The sequence below is a fragment of the Brachypodium distachyon genome, chromosome 4 (assembly GCF_000005505.3).
Source record: "Brachypodium distachyon strain Bd21 chromosome 4, Brachypodium_distachyon_v3.0, whole genome shotgun sequence".
NCBI lineage: Eukaryota > Viridiplantae > Streptophyta > Magnoliopsida > Poales > Poaceae > Brachypodium > Brachypodium distachyon.
This window is the reverse complement of record NC_016134.3, coordinates 2,042,323-2,060,121: the sequence shown is the minus strand read 5'-3', so window position 1 is coordinate 2,060,121 and position 17,799 is coordinate 2,042,323. Positions and strand designations below refer to the sequence as shown.

The 17,799-nt window shown below is 44.5% G+C and overlaps 3 protein-coding genes across 8 annotated transcripts; all 3 read left to right on the top strand.

The window, feature by feature from the left end:
- Positions 1-1,503: 1,503 nt before the first annotated feature.
- Positions 1,504-4,261, top strand: LOC104584359. 2 transcript variants are annotated; one of them, XM_014902614.2, is made up of 4 exons: positions 1,504-1,801; positions 1,867-1,920; positions 2,011-2,107; positions 2,202-4,261. In XM_014902614.2, exons 1-4 carry the CDS (start codon positions 1,514-1,516, stop codon positions 2,234-2,236), a joined length of 474 nt encoding a protein of 157 aa, XP_014758100.1. In that variant the 5' UTR covers positions 1,504-1,513; the 3' UTR covers positions 2,237-4,261. The 2 variants fall into 2 exon arrangements, with proteins under 2 accessions (XP_014758100.1, XP_010237070.2); XM_010238768.3 differs by lacking the exon at positions 1,867-1,920.
- Positions 4,262-5,215: 954 nt separating this feature from the next.
- Positions 5,216-9,100, top strand: LOC100825454 (BTB/POZ domain-containing protein At3g50780). 2 transcript variants are annotated; one of them, XM_014901775.2, is made up of 4 exons: positions 5,216-5,571; positions 5,792-6,536; positions 6,797-7,692; positions 8,643-9,100. In XM_014901775.2, the coding sequence occupies exons 2-4, from the start codon at positions 5,880-5,882 to the stop codon at positions 8,722-8,724; spliced, it is 1,635 nt and encodes a 544-aa protein (XP_014757261.1). In that variant the 5' UTR covers positions 5,216-5,571; positions 5,792-5,879; the 3' UTR covers positions 8,725-9,100. The 2 variants fall into 2 exon arrangements, with proteins under 2 accessions (XP_014757261.1, XP_014757262.1); XM_014901776.2 differs by having other exon boundaries at positions 5,758-6,536.
- Positions 9,101-12,070: 2,970 nt separating this feature from the next.
- On the top strand, positions 12,071-17,312 carry LOC100839644 (protein DA1-related 1). 4 transcript variants are annotated; one of them, XM_014902765.2, is made up of 13 exons: positions 12,071-12,292; positions 12,405-12,485; positions 13,349-13,486; positions 13,772-13,865; positions 14,055-14,220; positions 14,771-14,891; positions 14,970-15,053; positions 15,166-15,285; positions 15,751-15,963; positions 16,050-16,109; positions 16,212-16,330; positions 16,486-16,544; positions 16,624-17,312. In XM_014902765.2, exons 3-13 carry the CDS (start codon positions 13,385-13,387, stop codon positions 16,947-16,949), a joined length of 1,464 nt encoding a protein of 487 aa, XP_014758251.1. In that variant the 5' UTR covers positions 12,071-12,292; positions 12,405-12,485; positions 13,349-13,384; the 3' UTR covers positions 16,950-17,312. The 4 variants fall into 4 exon arrangements, with proteins under 4 accessions (XP_014758251.1, XP_003577713.1, XP_010237069.1 ...); XM_010238765.3 differs by having other exon boundaries at positions 12,072-12,289; positions 12,405-12,487; XM_003577665.4 differs by lacking the exon at positions 12,405-12,485 and having other exon boundaries at positions 12,071-12,289.
- Positions 17,313-17,799: the final 487 nt, after the last annotated feature.

The following is a 17,799-nucleotide window of genomic DNA, read 5'->3' as shown; positions in this document are numbered from 1 at the left end:
GCACATGTGTCAGATTCGCTATCAAACGCGCTAACCTGTCGGATTTGGTTTTCTGAGAAGACATGCTTCAAAAGAGGTGGTTCCATGAGACAATTGACGATAACTGTGAAACCATAACCACAAAATGTGTGGTTTTGTGAAATTTATTCTTTATTTTAAGTCAATTTTTATCTGTTGTGAACGGTTTGTTGGATACGACTACTACTGTAAAATATGTTTTTATATCGGTTTTGATATAGATTGATTGACTAATTTTTAGTTAGAGATCACTCGACTTGTTTGAAGGGCCTTTGGATCTTAATCAAGCGACAACACTCGAGAGGAGTGGAGATGACAATGTGACATTAAGATCTTAATTCCAACGGTTTTTAGAAATGACATACAAGGGCATTTTTATACCGCTACAGCTGCTTCTCAGTAATCTGCAGCCCAAACAAACAGGCCTAATTCATCAACTTAGATTTAAACATTTTGCTTAAAAGTCAGGCTACCGAGAAATATCCACATCCCTTTTAAGCCGCTAAAGTTTGCTGTATTTTCTTATAGAATATCGTAATTTGGTAAAGTTTGAATTGAAATAAACCAAAATACACTTTATTTCTTTCTTCTTTCTTTTTTTCTCCCGAAAAAAGAGAAATAAACCAACTACACATTTTTTCAGGAAGATTTTTTCCGAAAAAGGAATGCATAGATAAAAAGAAGGGTGTGGTGATTTCTAAGTCGTCTGTTTTTTAAGAAATGAGTCTTAAATATCAGTCGGCGTTTCATAGCCGTTGGATCAAAATCTGAGGGTCATCCCCATTATCTCATCTCTCACTTGACTTGCTATCGTTGGATCAAAATCCGATGGCTAACATGTCGATCGATATCTAACTAAAAAACAGGCGACTTACCATTAGCAAAACCATGAAAAGAATGCGTAAATTTCACAAAACCACAGCTTTCAGTGCAGTCTCCTCACGGAGCCATAGTTTTTGCTACTTTGCCCGGAAAACCACATATTTTGAGTGTATTTGTCTCAAGTGGCCCAAACACAGATGGTTAAGCCCGTTTGACAGGTTTCCTTACATGTGGGCCCCACCTGTCAGGTGTCACGTCGGCCGGGGCTCCCATTCCATGCTGGCGTTTACAAAAAAAAAAAAATCCATCGGCCGGGGCTCTCATTCCATGATGGCTTGACGTGCGGGAAACAAACCGGCACACGTCCATGCGTGGTTGCATGCGCGTGCACATTTGGATGGCACGGGAAACTTTTGTGAGCCGCGCGCCCGGGTTTGGAAGCCCCCGGCTCCGGCCGTGCTCGTAGCATTCGTCGGGTAACCCGCGCGTCTGGAGACTTTGCTTTTCTTTCTCTCCTCTCCGTCGTCTTCTGCCCGGGTCGTCGGAGAGTAAACCCGCCGGGCTCGGCCGCTCGGCTGACCATAGCATACACACACGAGCGCTGCACGTCGAGACTGGCCGCCCGAATTGAAGCAGCTAGCAAACGTCCCAAGGAACAACGCCGACCTCACCGATGCCGACCCGTCCAAGCTCCCTTCGTGTTTTCCTGATGTCGGGAGACCATGCAATTGGGAAGCAGGACACCTACGATACATCGTTCGGGTCCTGGAAGCACCCGAAGGGCGCATTTTCAGCGATCCGTTCCTCGACTCCTCTGCTGCTATGGGATCCGGAACCTATGTACATCGGCGTGAAGAAGATGATGCAATTCCACGATCTAAACGGAGTCAAGCAATGCTGGACTATGATCCAGTATCATCTGTTGGATCAAGCAGAAGATCAGGGCATGCCTCTGTTACAGGTATCAATCTGAAATTCGTAATTAAGAATTGTTATTTTATTTGTTATTTTATCATGAGGAATTTAGAACTCTTTGTGGGTGTCGAAATCGATGTTGGGGGAAGAATCAATTGTTGGGATGAAGTTTAGGTATTTGGTGTCAGGTTTATCTTAACAAAAAAATCTTTTCATGCTAGACGATAGTACTGACCTGCCCTGCTTTCACTGTAGGACGAGCTAATGCTTTGTGTGGTCTTACGAACGGAAAATATTTCGGATTCCCTCGACAACCTTTTCAGTATATGTAATCCCAGAGATTTCGATACGCGTAAGTTTGACCTCCTTTCATAATACCAATCGACACTCCTTCATTACATGACTGTGACTACCATGTTGACATATCTGCCTGCTCTTTGTTTTAGAGGGCCATTGTCTCCTGTGCGTGAAGAGCAGTTGAAGAGATGCATGGCTTCGTCGAGTAAGGGCGTCACAGCGAGAATCAGCTCCATGGAGTTGAACTACAACCAAAGCCAAAACGCACGAAGTCAGATATCTGGAAGGATTTTACACCGATATGTGTGAAAGATGCTAACGGCATGTACAAATTAGCATACGGGGTGTGCCACGGCTGTGACAAGTCGTTAAAAGCACCCTCAAAGAACGGCACAAATACCCTGTGGACGCATAAAGGAAACTGCGGGTGCAAGAAACTGAAGCAACAGACAGAACATTAGGTGATATGCTCTGCATCTTTAGAGCATGTACAATGCAACGTGCTAAGACATGTGTTTACGAAAATAAATCAAGCACTTTTTTAAGCACCAGTGCTTATTTGTATAGACTAGGTGTCAAGTTAGGCATCTGCTTAGTCTAAATAAGCATTAGTGCTTAACAAAAACCGGTTATTTTTTCTAAGCACCCATCTAGACATCTTGCATTGTACATGCTCTTATAATGGTAGAAATTAGAAGTAGAACTAGGTACAGGAAGGGGAACTCTACCTGTTTTTAATTCCGAAATAGGACGATGTCTTTTTTTTTTCCCATAGAGCCAACTCGACGTCAACATTTGGACTGGGTTTTTTTACTCGTCCGAAAAAAAATGTGCTGCAATTTTGCTAATGATCTGCTACTACCTTGAGTAATGAAATTCTTTTACGTAATGACCTGCAGTTTTTTTATTGGAGTCTTACCTGTCTCTTACTATTGGAGTAGTTTAATTTACAGCTCGTCATGCCCGACTATCCCACACACACGCTAAGAAAACCGGCCGATCCCGCTGTTAACTTTAATCTCCTTTGCAAACTGAATGATATGTCATGAATCTCTTTCCAACTTTCCAATCCTCCGCAAAAATAAAATAAAATGAACCTCCTTCCGATCTGAATGGAGCCGACAGTCCCCGTCGGATGGGGGGCAGAGAGAAGCTGGGAGCTGGGCGCAGGGGAACTTGTGAGCGGCGGCGCGGGCCGGCGGTAGATGACCCCGTCGAAGTGGGAGCGGAGGGGCCTGCCGTCTGCCGGCGTCCTTTACTCCTTTCCCGCGCTCCTGCCTGTTCGAAAGGATACTTAAAAACTGTCAATATGGGTATTTTGATTAAAAAAACCCTCCAACAACATACGCATATTTGTTGGATACCCATATTTTTTTGGGTAGCTACCTATATTGTAGCCCCAATACACAAATATGGGTATTTCCGGCTACACTACCCAAACGATCCAAAATCAACATGCGCAGCCAACTGTCACGAGCGGGAACTTTCCGTGCGTCCCGCGTCCTCCGCCGCCCGTGAAATCAAGCTGCCGCCGGCAAGCTGGAGTAGGCCGGCGACCTCCCCGCCCCGCCCGACCACTCCTCCGTCCTCGTTGGTGCCCCTGCCGGCGTGCCCGTCGCCCCCCTGCCCACAGTCGAGCCCGCAACAGGCGCCGCCCCCAAGCCAAAGGCCCATCGGCGGCTAGGGCTCGCGATTCCGACGGCTGGACCGCGCCACCGCGGTCCTCCCAGGACCCCCGCACCTGCAGCGCACCTCCCTGCCCTGAGACGGCCGGCCGACTCCCTGCCCAAGCACGGACCCGACCTGCACAGCCCCGCCCGACCAACCACGTCGTTGTGCTCGAAGAAGGAGACGATCGGCTCTGCTTCCTGCCGTTGGAGAACATGAATATCTTAACAACACGTGGTCCCTCTAAAAAAAACGTGGTGACCGCGGCAGGCGAGTATCTTAAGAGAATTTAAGTAATGACAGTTTAACGAGAAAACCTGGCCATCAGCCATCAGGCGACTGGATTTTGCACAGGAGGCAACGTTGTAGCTACCGTGGAAATTTGTCGTTCCCCTCGCCTCTGGCGCTATCTCGGCGCTGTGAGGTGAGGGTAACATCAGATCTTCCTATATGTTTTCAAGAAGACTTCAGTTTTATAGATTGTGTGTTTCTCGCCGGGGAAGTTATGGTGGAGGATTTGGCGTCGTTGAGAATAAAGATACTCTGATTCTTTCTCTTCTGTGGCGGCACCTTTGCATGTGATGCCACAGAGCCAGATAGTTTCCCTGTTCGCAAATTCGATGTGTCCGATCTTGCGAGATTTGGGTTTGCGTACTCACAGATCTGATGAGTTTTTGTTATCGTGTCGTAGGGCTTTTATTGGTATTATTTTTTGTGGGTTTGGAGTCCTTCTTTGGTGTTCTGATGAAGATTTTGTGATTAGACGACATATACCTTTAGGGATCATTCCCGACCCAAGTACGTTCAACGCTCATGACTTTTTTTTTATGGGTGACTCAAGTGGCCTTTTAAAACCTTCAAAGCTAGTCAAGTTGATGCAGGTGTTCGGGTAGCGGTGTCGTTACTCCAGTTTGATTGCAGTATCTTTACCAAAACCTTGGCAGTAATTCGTGTTGTGAAGATTGATGCCATGGAGATAATTTATTTGGAAGACTTTAATGTATTTTTAGTTTTAAGAGTTAGTTTGTAGATTTTTTGGGTTTTTATCCTAATCATTGTACCTCTAATGGACGTCGAATCTGAATAAAGTTACAGGTGATTTAAAAAAGTAACGACAGTTTAAACAAACTCATGCGGAAGCATCATCTTCTTTTGTGAACTTAGTTATCATGAGGTGCAACTTAGTTTGTCTAATTTTGTGCGTTACACTTAATTAAAGGTATTATCTCTGTCTGAAAAAACAAGTGACGTGAATTTGTATAAAAATCTATACAAATTCATGGCATTTATTTTGGAATGGAGTTGAGTTTTTTCTTTTACAACTTTAGGGGTCATAGCGTGATCTGTGAGAACATTAACATTGTAGTACTACTGCTATTAGCATGAAAGAGGCATTAGTAGGGATGTAAATGCTCCATAGCGGTAAAAAATGGGAGGTCACTATCTGAACTCTGAAGAAGATCTGAAGAAGATGAGCATCCAGTAATCTATTTTTGGACATCCATTCCACTCCATCCACACATCTGGAAGAGTGCAGTGGAGTAAGTAAATGGCAGCAGGCCAGAAAGGGCACAAGAACCCACACCACACCTGCTTTGCTTCTTCTTCTCGGTTACTACCCAAACAGTCAGGACAAAGGCATTGGATTCGGTGAGCAGCAATATACTAGTACTCCTCCTGCTCCTTTGATTGTACCCTGCCCAAAGTGTGAAGGGGGCAGCAGTTCGGACCAGCAGCAGCTCGAAAGCTGGAACCGGAGCTGGTGAAGGAGCAGTTACCCTTCCCGTTTCGGATTGGAGGTGTTCCTCGTCGTTTCTTGGCTCTTCTCTCGTTCTTGGCATCGTTTCTGAGGTGAGTGGCTCATCTGCCATCTGAGCAGTTTGGAGCGGCTCTGTTCTTCCCAAGTTGTTAGAATTGTTTCCAGTCGAACGATAGATGCGAGAAAGCCGGATGTTGTTGGAGGAATTCGATTGAGTGGGGGGAATCTCTGTTCTTGTCATTCTGAAGAAACTTTTGTTCTCCCAATTATCCACGCAGGAGCCCTGAATCCCTGATATTGCGCGAATTGCAGGAGAGGAAGAAGGTTCCTGAGATCTTGCTCGCCTCGCCTGGCCGCATTGCAGGGGGGAAGAACCAGATGCGGAATTGAGCTCCGGGGAATGGAGGAATCGAGGCCGAGGAGGGCGCCGGCGAGGATCCGGGCCGTGCCGATCGCCGTCACGCCGGAGGGGTTCTGGTGCTGCCCCTCGCCGGCGGCGCTGCACAAGAGCCTCAAGAACCCGCACCACCACCACCACCACCACGGCAGCAACAATGGCGGCGGCCACGGGAAGCAGCCGCGCAAGATCCCGTCGGCGCCTCCGTCCAAGGCGCCCTCCGTGCAGACAGCGCCGTCCGTGGCCGACGAGTCGGGCCGCCGGGAAGGCGCCGGCGAGCAGGACGCGCCGGCGGTTGAGGCGGCGGCGGCGGATGGACGGGAGGAGCCGGCCGGCGGTGGTGAGGCTCAGCTGCAGCAGCACGAGATCTGCGTCGGGTTTGGGCAGCCTGAGACGAGCGACCTGACGGTGATGCTGTATGGCAAGGAAGGGATTGCTGTCAGGATGAACGTGCATAGGGATGTTCTCTGCGGAAGCAGCGCATTCTTCGCCGCGAAGCTCTCCGGCGGCGGCAATGGTGGCCCTCCGGTGCCCTCTGTCGAGATACATGACTGCGACGATGCAGAGATCTATGTGGAGACCGTCGGGCTGATGTACTGCGACGAGGCGAAGCACAAGCTGCTCAAGCAGAACGTGTCGCGTGTGCTTCGCATCATGAAGGTATGCGAGTGTTCAGAGTTCAGAAACTCATATTTCAGTGTCTTGCCATTTTTGTTGCAAAAACTAATGTTGCTTAGCTTGTCATTAGATTTTACATGCCAGCTGTATTTTCAAACAAATTATATGACAGTCCCCTGCAATTGTTGCTAAGTTCTGGATTTCCGGCACTCGTGCTGAATGTTAACATGCAAGTTGACTGCTATATAATCTTATTTCATGTAGTACTACATATTCATCATGGGATGGTGACTAATTTGCAGGTTGCTGAATCACTTGGTTTTGAGGCCTGTGTCAAGTCATGCCTGGATTATCTGGAAGCAGTCCCTTGGGTCGGTGAGGAAGAAGATAACGTTGTGTCATCGATACGGCATCTTCAGAGCAAGGCTTATGGAGTTAGCCCTTTACTGAAAAGAGTTGCTTCTGACAGTCTGAACTCACCAGCTGATACTTTGTCTCATATTATGGAGATGGTCTTGAAGAGCAATGATGACAGGGGGCGTCGGGAGATGAAAGCCTTAGTTCTGAATCTTCTCAAGGATAGCAACCGTTGCACGGATGGTACGTCAGACATCTGTTCTGAATTATTTCACAGTTCATGTCAAGGTTGCATAGACAGACTTAAGCTACTCTTCGCGGAAGCATCTGAAGCAGGTTTTCCTTCTCAAGTTACAAGGCAAATAACCCTGGAGACTGACAATCTCCTCTGGTTGGTCGAGATATTGGTTAACCAACGGATTTGTGATGATTTTGTGGTCATGTGGGCAAGCCAGAGTGAGCTTGCATCATTACATGCAAAATTGTCAGTTGCCTCTCGCCACGCAGTTAGCTGTATCACAGCGAGGCTTTTTGTTGGGATTGGAAGAGGAGAAATGCTTCCATCCAAGAACACTCGTCTTCTTCTCCTGCAAGTCTGGCTGCAAGCACTCATCGATGACTACTCATGGCTACAATGCAGCTGCCGGTCATTTGATAGGAAGCTTGTTGAGGAAGGGATTGGGCAAACAATCCTAACACTTCCTTTGGAAGACCAGCGATCTATATTACTATCATGGCTCGGGAGATTCTTGAAGTTGGGTGATAACTGTCCAAACTTGCAGAGGGCATTTGAGGTATGGTGGAGAAGGACTTTCGTCAGACCTTATGTCAATCAGGCAAGGTAGTGTTCTATGATCAGACGGGAGTTCATCTTGAAATGATAGGGAAGCATAGTACTTTTAGGCTTTAGCCCATAGATTGATTATAAGGGAGATTGTCTTGGTCAAGCTGATAATCGACATGAAACCCGGTGAGAATATCGGTAGCTGTTTTTTTCTTGTTATGTAAATGTTGATGGGACCAGATATTTTTATGACTGCACGTTTAGCCTACGTGTAAAATCATATGCTTTTCCACCAGCTAGTGTAAGAAATTTTCGATCAACGCCTCCCTGACAATTGTACTTCAATTCGGCGTTGTGATCGGTATTTTCAAGTTATTATCAAATGTCTGTACATGGAAACCATGACTGTCGAAGGCTGTGCAGATATTATTTCCTTCTCCACCAAAAATCCTGAGTTGTAAACAGTACATGTACCAAATCAAATTTGGTAGAAATTAAATTCAAACACCTGGTACCCACCAAAAATTCTCGCAAAATTGCTCACTGATGATTGAAGTAGAAGTCATTTCATAGTTAAAAAGTCTCTTTCTCAGGAGCATACAGATAGATGGATAGATACAATGGTAGCTCTGTGCATACTTTTAGTCCCTTTCACATCTTATATGGATATTTCTGGATTCTAAATGTTTTCTGTATTCTAAATGTCCCTTTCACATTTCAGACTTTTACTACGAAATGCTTTTAGTCCCTTGCACGCGCACACACAGAGAGAGAAACATTTAAAATAAAATAGGAAATGCAGACCAGAAGTATCCGCAGCAAAATCTGATCAACTCCTAATTGTACAAGCTTTATGTTTCCATTCGTAATGACTATCATATAATGTTTTCTCTTAGCTAGCTGAGTTGTGATATGCTTGTCTCTGGGTGCTAAATGTGTTTCATTGCCAAAAGTATGTTCCTTTGGACCAATTGTTTCTTTTCTGTAACTGTCTTAATTTTGGATAGAGATGGTGGATGGATGAACTTGCAGTTCGAGGTTGCTGGGGGTATGGTCAGGATAAAGAAAGGAGCTATCAGCTACCAATGACCATGCCTGTGTACATCAACTTCAGTGGGACACAAATGCTCTCTGTGTCATGGAATCAGTGGAAGCTACGCCTGAGAGATGTCATGGAAAGCGACACAATTTAGTATTTAGGGATGGTGACGATGCTGACATGTTTTTCTTAAGCATCATTGTCGATGACTCATGAGGTATGTGTGGTCTGATTGTATTTCATGGAATCTGAAACAAGTGTAAATCCCTCTCTCGAGATCGGTCAGGGCTTGTTTCGAATGCAAGATTTTTTCCAGAAAACAGTTCAATTCCTGCCCGAACCAAAAGAGATTGTCATGTTCTGAACAGGCAAACAGGGCCTCGGCTTCTTTGATAAGCTAAAAATATCAGAATTATCCAGAAAATATGAGCTCTGCCCCCCATTATCTGTGTTTGTTTTATGAAAGGTGGTTTCCAAAGTTGAAAATTTGGCATCTTCTCAAATTTGTGAAGCTGTTTCCTCTTTGTTTGGACTTTGGGGATGAGGCGGAAGTTGAATAATCTGAATTCTGAGCTAGTGTCTCTGCCAAGTTTCTACCAAACATGAGCTGGACCAGCTGCCCCACATGGTGTGTCTCAGATGCCGAGAAGTTATAGTGGAGCTTTGCTTGATTATGCATGTACCTAATCATCTCATTACCTGGTAATGACTCCACATGTGTAACAGTGACATACATGTTAATATTTCATAACATAAGCAAGTTTGCAACAAGTGTTTGATTTTGCATGTCCATGTTACTGATGTAGTAATAGTAATGTAAGCATGTCACAGAATATGCAAGTTTGCAACAATTGTTTGTTTTTGCATCTCCATGTTACTGTTTTTGTTCTTTTCTCTTATTCTGAACAGAAGTGGACTAGTTGGAGTTTAATTGAAGCATTGTGCAGAGTACAAGGCATGGAGTGATATGAATTATCCCAAGGGACAGTGCTCTGAGTTGTTGAAGCTACCTACTGGTATAAAATAAGAACCCTCGATGATCCCAATTCCCAATCCCAAGTCCTCGAGTTGAATTATAGTCAAGAAGAAATTGTTTTTTATTGTCATGTAAATCAAATTATTTTCGTAAAACCAACTAAATTACGTTCCCCGTTCCCTTTTACAATGCGTAGGCCCCTTTGCCTAAGAAATACCGTGTCCACAATTTTGTTAATCTTTCGATCAGATGGACTGAAAAAATAAAACCGGATTGTTAGGGGTGAGGCCTCGAGGGTTAGGGGTGGAATAAGGGTTTTAACCGGCCAAACATCCTTGGGTTAGGTAGGATTAAGCTACTGCAGATAATGCTATTTTATTCCTGTGACCCAGGATTACCTAAATAAAATCAAAAAAAAGTTACTTCCTTCGATCCATGCTACTTGTCGCTGGATGATTTGGTACGACATTGTAATAAATCAGCGGCAACTACTATGGAAATTTTCCTAAATTCGTTTTCCATATAGCCAACCCTATAATCTAGTAAAAAAGAGTAATGTGGGTTACAAGTTGCTAAATTATCATCGGTCAGACGCATTCCGGCGTGCGTCAAGCCGTCAACGAACTCGCCGCCGTTGAGGCTCCCTTTGCAGGAATCCTCTCCCTCGGTGTGAGTCACCTTCCACCGCGGGTCACCATCACCACCTATTGAGGCCACATCTGCAGCTCTTGTTGTCAAATCGATAGGGGAGGAGCCTACCACCGTGAATCGCCCTCACCATCGGTTCCAATCGTCATGTAGAAATCGCACGCTCTTGTGTGCCACGTTGGTGTTCATAACTATAACTAGCGCTTCATGTAAGTAGCGGTTCTCGTACCGCAGTTTGTTTTGCATGTGCAATTTTCAAATCTCAATTGGATTTCGTAGATTGTTTGCATGTACTTTTAACTTTAAGACTTACTTTTGTGATTTTGGCAGATGTAGTTTTAATGTTAAAAGTTTCTTTTATAATTGGGCAGATGTAATTGCAATGTTTCTAGATAGAGCTGCACATCTCCCAAATTGGGTAAGCAAGTGTGACACACGCACGCACGCGCGTGAACACACACACAAACACACCCACGGAAATCGCCCCCAGATTGGGTAACAAGTGTGACACACACGCGCGCGCACGCACACACGCACGAAAGTCATCTGGGAGCCTAGAAAGTGTGGGTGCTTGGACAAACAAGTGTGACACACACAAACACACACACAGTGTGCGACGCAAACCCGCACACGCACGCGAGCACACACGCACACGAGCACACACGCACATGTACACAAACAACTTTTTTCCTTGTGTGTCTCCCGCGCCTTCGGGTAACGTCTTTCGTGGTTGTCTACCCCAGGCAGACGAAACAACATGTGCCCACCCTTTTCTTGCTTTCTTCCTCTCGATCCAACCTACCCATCCTCTCTATCACTCGACAAGCCCCCCACTCTCCTACCCTTCCTCTCAATCACTCCATGAGCCCTCCCTCTCCTACCCCCGTTCTCATTCCCTTGGGTCCCCCCTCCCTCTACCCCTTCCTCGCGCCGCCACGGCCCTCCTTCCCCGCATCGGATCCCACACCGCCTCTCCCTCTATCCCCTCCTTTTGTCGCCACCGCTGTCTTTCCTACATCAGATCCTGCACCCTTCGGGTCTCCCTACGGTCTGAATCTGGCCTAGGCGTCCTTCTATGGCCGGATCCAGCAGTCCTGCCATACAGCTAGATTCAGTGGCCCCACCGTCGCGCTCGCTGCCGCCACAACTCGGCCCGACATGGTTGTCGCTCGGTTGCTGTTAGGAGGCGAAACAGATATGGTGAGTAAAAGCTAAACATCTTGGAATCAAAGGTAAAACTCAGAAAAATAAAAAAAACAAAATTAAAAGTTAATTAACTCAAAAGTTTACAGAATAATCTAAAAGCAGAAAAAAAACATTTTTTTTCCGACAGCCCAAAAAAAGAGCCGTCGGAACTCACAGTCCTCCCAATACTATCCCGACGGATCTCCGGGTAGTTGTACTAGTAGTCCTCAAGTCAACCCCGTGCATACTGTGCAATTTGCAATTTTGCATCCCTCCTTCGCTTCGCCTGTCCGGATGATTCCCACCACCCCACGCCTTCGACGCGTTCGACGGAATGCGCCGCCGCGCACCGGCCATGCCCATGCCCATGTGGGCACGCCCTCTCGTCCTTCCGTGCCACCCGCCGCGCGCACGAGCGAGCCGTCGCTGTGCCAGCTGCGCCGCGCTGGGGGATGGCGCGAGCCGGACGTCACCTTCCTCCCCTTTTTGACCCGGCAACCCCCCCCCTCCGCTCCTCCACCACCACCACGCCTCCGCTTCCTTCCCGTCCATGTCACGCATTTGTTCCCTTTTGCTCCCACCCCACCCCTTGTCCTCTTCCTCCACACCCCCCTCCTGGCCGCCTACTTGTCGCTCGCGTCCCTCTCTCTCGCTCTCGCTCTCGCTCGCCCCTCTTTATCCCGCGGCCGGGCGTTTGCGGGCTAGACCGGTGGTTCGCCCGTCGCTCCACCGAGTAGTAGTTGCCCTTCTTCTTCTTCTTCTTGCTGCAGCGACGATCGGGCTCGAGGCTCTTCCTCTGCTCTGAGGTAGTAGTAAACACGTCTGCTGAATTGTTCGAAGCTTTCTGTTCTTGGGTACTGTTTTTGGGTTGGCTTCTCAGTGATCGATTCGCTTCTGTTTGATGGTGATCGTTGGCGGCAGGGGAGAGAGAGATTGTGAGGGGAAGGTGATCGCGGAACAGTCATCGGAGAGGACTTTGATCTTGTGCACGAGCTTTGATTGGTGTGAGTTCTCCTCGATTTCCTTGGTGTTAGGTCGATTCAAACTGCTTTCTTTTCCTTTCAGAAGCTTAATTTGCTTTGCTTCCGTTTGGGCATGTAGAATTTGATATTGGACTATTGGATTCCGATCAAATTGATCAAGCGAAAAAGACAGTCCAGCTGATTGCCAGACCTTGTGATATGGGGAAAGTTTCCCTTGTGTAATCACAATACACCTTTTGCCACCGCTGATATGGAAATATGGGATCATTGGTTGATAGGAATCTTGCCTAATAATTTGTTTGTCACTTCCAGTGATGACTGTATGGTCCCAATGCCCTATTCTTAGACAAGTGCTACTCTCTCTTGTATGAATGTATGACCCTTGGTTACACTCAGAGCCCTCTTGAGATGAGCAAGAATATTTTTTTGCGTCATTAAATAATATCTCATCCTGTTAGGTGCCTTGTGATAAAAAATATTAGGTCATCACCTAGAGTGGTTGGAGTATGATGTGGGTTGGCCTCCACTAGTTCACTGATTGCCAGGCAGCCGAAATAGCTGCTTAAGTATAGCAGAGTTTTGCTGAATCCAGAGTTCTCAGAGGTTTCCAGGTATCTGAAATGTGGCTGATATAGAGTTGCTTTGCTGCATTGGCTTTGTTTTTCTTCTTGTTTCTTCACTGAAAGTCAGAGTGAAACTGATCACTGGATATGTGATTGGACATGTGGTGTGTTTTGTTCCTTGATCACCTCTGTTCCTTGTGATTCATATGATGGTGCAGAAATGCCAACCTTGTCCTGAACTGAAGATCTATCACTGCAATACAACACTGTGCATGTCTCTAGAAGTTCTGTTTCTGAACTCATTCTGTTCCCATTGCAGGCTCAAAGAAATTTGATCTCAAATAAGCTCAAGGCCATGGGTTGGTTAAATAAAATTTTCAAAGGTTCAGTGAACAGAGTTTCAAGGGGTAATTATGATGGCAATTGGCATGATGGCAATTCATCGGAAAATATCAGAGTTAGTTTCTTGTCATTACATCGCTTTCTACCCATATGCATACTTCTCGGTCATTTATTCTGTCTAGTTTCTATTGATTTTTCATCCATGCTTTCTAGTTTCTAGTTTATATCGTGACTAGTCCTTTCATGTTCATATAACTTGTGTACACAAGTATAAACACATGTAATAGAAGTTAAAACAAGCTAGCTGTGCACAAATTGTTCTACTCCATTATTCAGGACCTAAAGAATATTCCTGATATTAAAGGATGGATATTCAAGTTGCTTGTCATGATTTCTGTAGGGTGCATATGATGAGAGTGACAATGAAGATATAGATCGTGCTATTGCATTATCCTTAGCAGAGGAAGATCCTAATAAGGGAAAGGCTATTATTGGTTAGTATTACCATGGTCATTCTTATCCTATTATCTCCTTGTTTATTTACATTGGTTATTGACTATCCTGTCTTATATGATAAAAGCTATCTCCTTGGGAAGAGTGACGAAATGAAAATGATATAGTGCATACAGTTTCTGAATAGAAGTTGTTTTTTATTACCATTTTTGTTGCTGATTTTAATGCAGACCCTGATTATAGTTTGGAGGAAGATGAACAACTTGCACGAGCTCTACATGAGAGCCTTAATACTGGGTCTCCTCCTCATCAAAATGTTCCTGTTGTGGATGTACCATCCGAGAGAGTCCCAACAAGGGAGCCACCTCCGCCTGTCTTCCTCTCAAGTGGATTCAGGTGCATATGAGTCGCTATGTCTATTTGATATTTCATTTCTTTAGCAGTTCTTTAATTGCAAATATCAAATTTGCTTCCTGTTTCTTTTCACAGTATGTATGTTTTTCTTCTCCTGCTGCATTCCATGCCCCTGTCTCTGTTCTGAAACACAAAAGTGTTTCTATCGGAACTGGCTGGGCTGATGCAATTTTTATAACAATAGGAGTGTTTGTAAACCACTTCTTTTTGGCAAAATTATTGATGTTCCTTAAAACTGATCTGAAAAGCCAATCTAACTATGAATTGTGATCGGATGATCAAATCACTCTTAAATGATGAAAGGAAAGTAATCATGAAGAGGGTCACTAGTTGGTATGTCCTACTACCTGGTAGATTCCATTTGTCATAAAGTCACAGCATGATGAGCTCCATACTCTTAATGCAAATTTTGTTGTCTTCTTTTTATCTTGTTATATGCACCAACAGTGGTTTGTTTGCTAGTCTTGATTTGATCAGAAGAGCCTATTAATGTAGGATATTGCTTATTCATAGTTTTTTCTGACTTGTGTAGGGCTTGTGCTGGATGCAATAATCCAATTGGTAATGGGCGTTTTCTTAGTTGTATGGATTCAGTTTGGCACCCTCAGTGCTTCCGATGTTTTGCTTGCAATAAGCCCATATCTGAGTATGAGGTATAAAAGCGTATAATATCGCTACCTATCATGCTTCAATTAATTCAAATAATTGATGCTAGTCTTTCTTCTGTGTAGTTCGCCATGCATGAAAATCAGCCATACCACAAATCCTGCTATAAAGATTTTTTTCATCCAAAATGCGATGTCTGCAAGGACTTTGTAAGTGTTGGTTATGGATCCATCTATGTTTATGGATGAGCATGAAAGTGTTAATTATAGTTAAATTCTTGATATGTGCATTAACTTGTGGTTATTTTATTTCCTTCCCCAGATTCCGACAAATAAAGATGGCTTGATTGAATACCGAGCACATCCTTTCTGGATGCAAAAGTACTGTCCATCCCATGAGGATGATGGCACTCCTAGGTGTTGCAGTTGTGAAAGAATGGAGGTCAGTAAAAGTTTTAGAATCCTTGACCAGACCATTCGTTCAGGTTGTCTGGTTCCTGGCAATGGAACTAACCAGACAGTTTCTATTAACATGTGGAAGATGATGGATTTTAAGTCATGGATTGAAGTAATGTTTTTTGGTACCAGTATAATCACGTATTATCAGTACACATAAATGGAAATAGCTAGAGCACTCAATTCTTCTTTTGTCATTTTGGTTTTCAGTGTTGACCCGACTTCAATTTAGTTCCAGGGTCTTGAAACTCCGTCTTAGTATAACATCAGATAGAAACTTGTCTAGCAAACCAGTAGCTAGAAATTATGTTATGTGCCGCTATTGGTTGTCCCGATTAATTATATAGTTACTCGTTTTCCCTAGTGGTGTATGGGCATGTGCTTTACTATTTCTGATGATTTTTTTTGTGTAAGATTAGAGTAATTCATTTTCTTTCATCCTGAAATTCAGCCAACAGACATCAAATATATAAGATTAGATGATGGGAGGAAACTCTGCCTGGAATGTCTCACTTCTGCAACAATGGACTCTCCAGAATGCCAGCACCTTTACATGGATATTCAGGAATTTTTTGAAGGTTTGAATATGAAAGTAGAGCAACAAGTTCCGTTACTTTTGGTTGAGCGGCAGGCTCTGAATGAAGCACTGGAAGCTGAGAAAAGCGTAAGTAGGATGAAATTCTGGTTATTTAGTGCTGACAGTGCTTTGTATTGTTCTAACCTGTGAGTTCATACTTTCCTTCATCTCAGGGACATCACCTTCCTGAAACAAGAGGTCTTTGTCTTTCTGAAGAACAGATTGTCAGAACGGTGAGCTTCTAAATGCTATCACATTGATGTGTTTGTTTGATTACCAGCATGTGTAATCTTTATTGTTGCAATTGCATGTACTAACTAATACAATGCATCCAGATCTTAAGAAGACCAACAATTGGACCAGGAAACAGAATCATAGATATGATTACAGGACCATACAAGCTGGTCCGACGGTGTGAAGTGACTGCGATTTTAATATTGTATGGGCTACCAAGGTATATTGTTTTAGATTTGTTTATTTCCCGACTGATGAATACAAACTTGGGCTGTTCTTAAAGACCGCTGCTAATTCGAAAAACAATTCATCATAAAGTTCTTGTGTTTGGAATGTATCCAGATAGACTTTCTTATTAACTTAGTTGTCATGCAGGTTGCAAACTGGCTCCATTCTTGCTCATGAGATGATGCACGCGTATCTTCGCCTTAAAGGTACGGTTCACACTTATCAGTTTTAGAAGGATTCACTTGCATCCCCATTCTATTCTCAACGTCATCTTTCTTTATGTAGGATACCGATCCCTTAGTCCTCAGGTTGAAGAAGGCATCTGTCAAGTCCTATCCCACATGTGGCTCGAGTCTGAAATCATCGCCGGTGCTAGCGGCAACACCGCATCCACCTCAGTACCATCATCGTCCTCAGCTCCTACCTCTTCAAAGAAGGGCGCAAAGACGGAATTCGAGAAGAGGCTTGGAGCATTCATCAAGAACCAGATTGAAACAGATTCTTCAGTGGAGTATGGAGATGGTTTTCGGGCAGGCAATCGGGCGGTTGAACGCTATGGCTTGAGAAGTACCCTCGATCACATGAAGATCACAGGGTCTTTTCCTTATTGATCATCGAAGTAGAGAAGAAGAAAAAAGGTCTCCCTTGATTTGTAAAGATGGGCTGCATATCTGGAGATTATTGGTTCAATTAGATACATACATGTAGCACAGGGTAAGATAGGTTTACAGTAAATTGAGAAGAGAATTTGGTTTCAATAAATTGAAAAATAGAAAGAACCATACATTGGCAATAAACAAAGAATTCTTTGTTTTCTGTAAGTCTTCAGATGCAGAGGTCTTATACTCCACCCGTCACATATTAAGTGACTTTGTATTACATGTATCTAGACGTATTTTAGTATATAGATACATTCATATTTAGACAAATTTGAGTCACTTAATATTAGACGGAGGGAGTAGTTATTTTCCTCACATTGTCAGCACCGAAAGATGACATGCATGTTTGGATAAATTGTGGCAAGAACAGTACCTATTTGTTTCTACTTTCTCGGTCCAACAAAAGATGCCGCAAGTTTATCAAAATTTGGATGTATCTAAACATGACTTAGTGTATAGATGCATTCGAATTTGATCAAAGTTAAAGTTAAGACATCTTTTGTTGGACGGAGGAAGTATAAAATTCTAAGGGTCGAGTGGTTGACACCAATGATCTGAGCTGCCGCCATCTGTGCACTGCTCGCGCCGGAGCTCAAAGGTAGAATTAGAGCAATTGGGATTTTCGATTTAAGGATAAAGAAGGATTAGGATTTTAGGAGAGGGAGAGTAGACAGTAGAAATCCTCACGGCTCACGCCGCTGGAAACGAACAGGCGGAGGACGCGGCGACAGGACCAGCAGAGGGAGGCAGATTGATCGCCAGGGGAGAGGACCAGGCCCAAGGCCCAAGGGAAAGGGAGAGC

Bases quoted from the DNA above. Each gene is read 5' to 3' on its own strand.
- LOC104584359 (XM_014902614.2), top strand. From the start codon at position 1,514: ATGCCGACCCGTCCAAGCTCCCTTCGTGTTTTCCTGATGTCGGGAGAC. The intron at 1,802-1,866 runs GTATCAATCTGA...ATGAGGAATTTA, and splicing joins AGGGCATGCCTCTGTTACAG to GAACTCTTTGTGGGTGTCGA. The intron at 1,921-2,010 runs GAAGTTTAGGTA...CTTTCACTGTAG, and splicing joins GAAGAATCAATTGTTGGGAT to GACGAGCTAATGCTTTGTGT.
- LOC100825454 (XM_014901775.2), top strand. From the start codon at position 5,880: ATGGAGGAATCGAGGCCGAGGAGGGCGCCGGCGAGGATCCGGGCCGTG. The intron at 6,537-6,796 runs GTATGCGAGTGT...ACTAATTTGCAG, and splicing joins GTGTGCTTCGCATCATGAAG to GTTGCTGAATCACTTGGTTT. The intron at 7,693-8,642 runs GTAGTGTTCTAT...AATTTTGGATAG, and splicing joins CCTTATGTCAATCAGGCAAG to AGATGGTGGATGGATGAACT.
- LOC100839644 (XM_003577665.4), top strand. From the start codon at position 13,385: ATGGGTTGGTTAAATAAAATTTTCAAAGGTTCAGTGAACAGAGTTTCA. The intron at 14,221-14,770 runs GTGCATATGAGT...TGACTTGTGTAG, and splicing joins TTCCTCTCAAGTGGATTCAG to GGCTTGTGCTGGATGCAATA. The intron at 14,892-14,969 runs GTATAAAAGCGT...TCTTCTGTGTAG, and splicing joins AGCCCATATCTGAGTATGAG to TTCGCCATGCATGAAAATCA.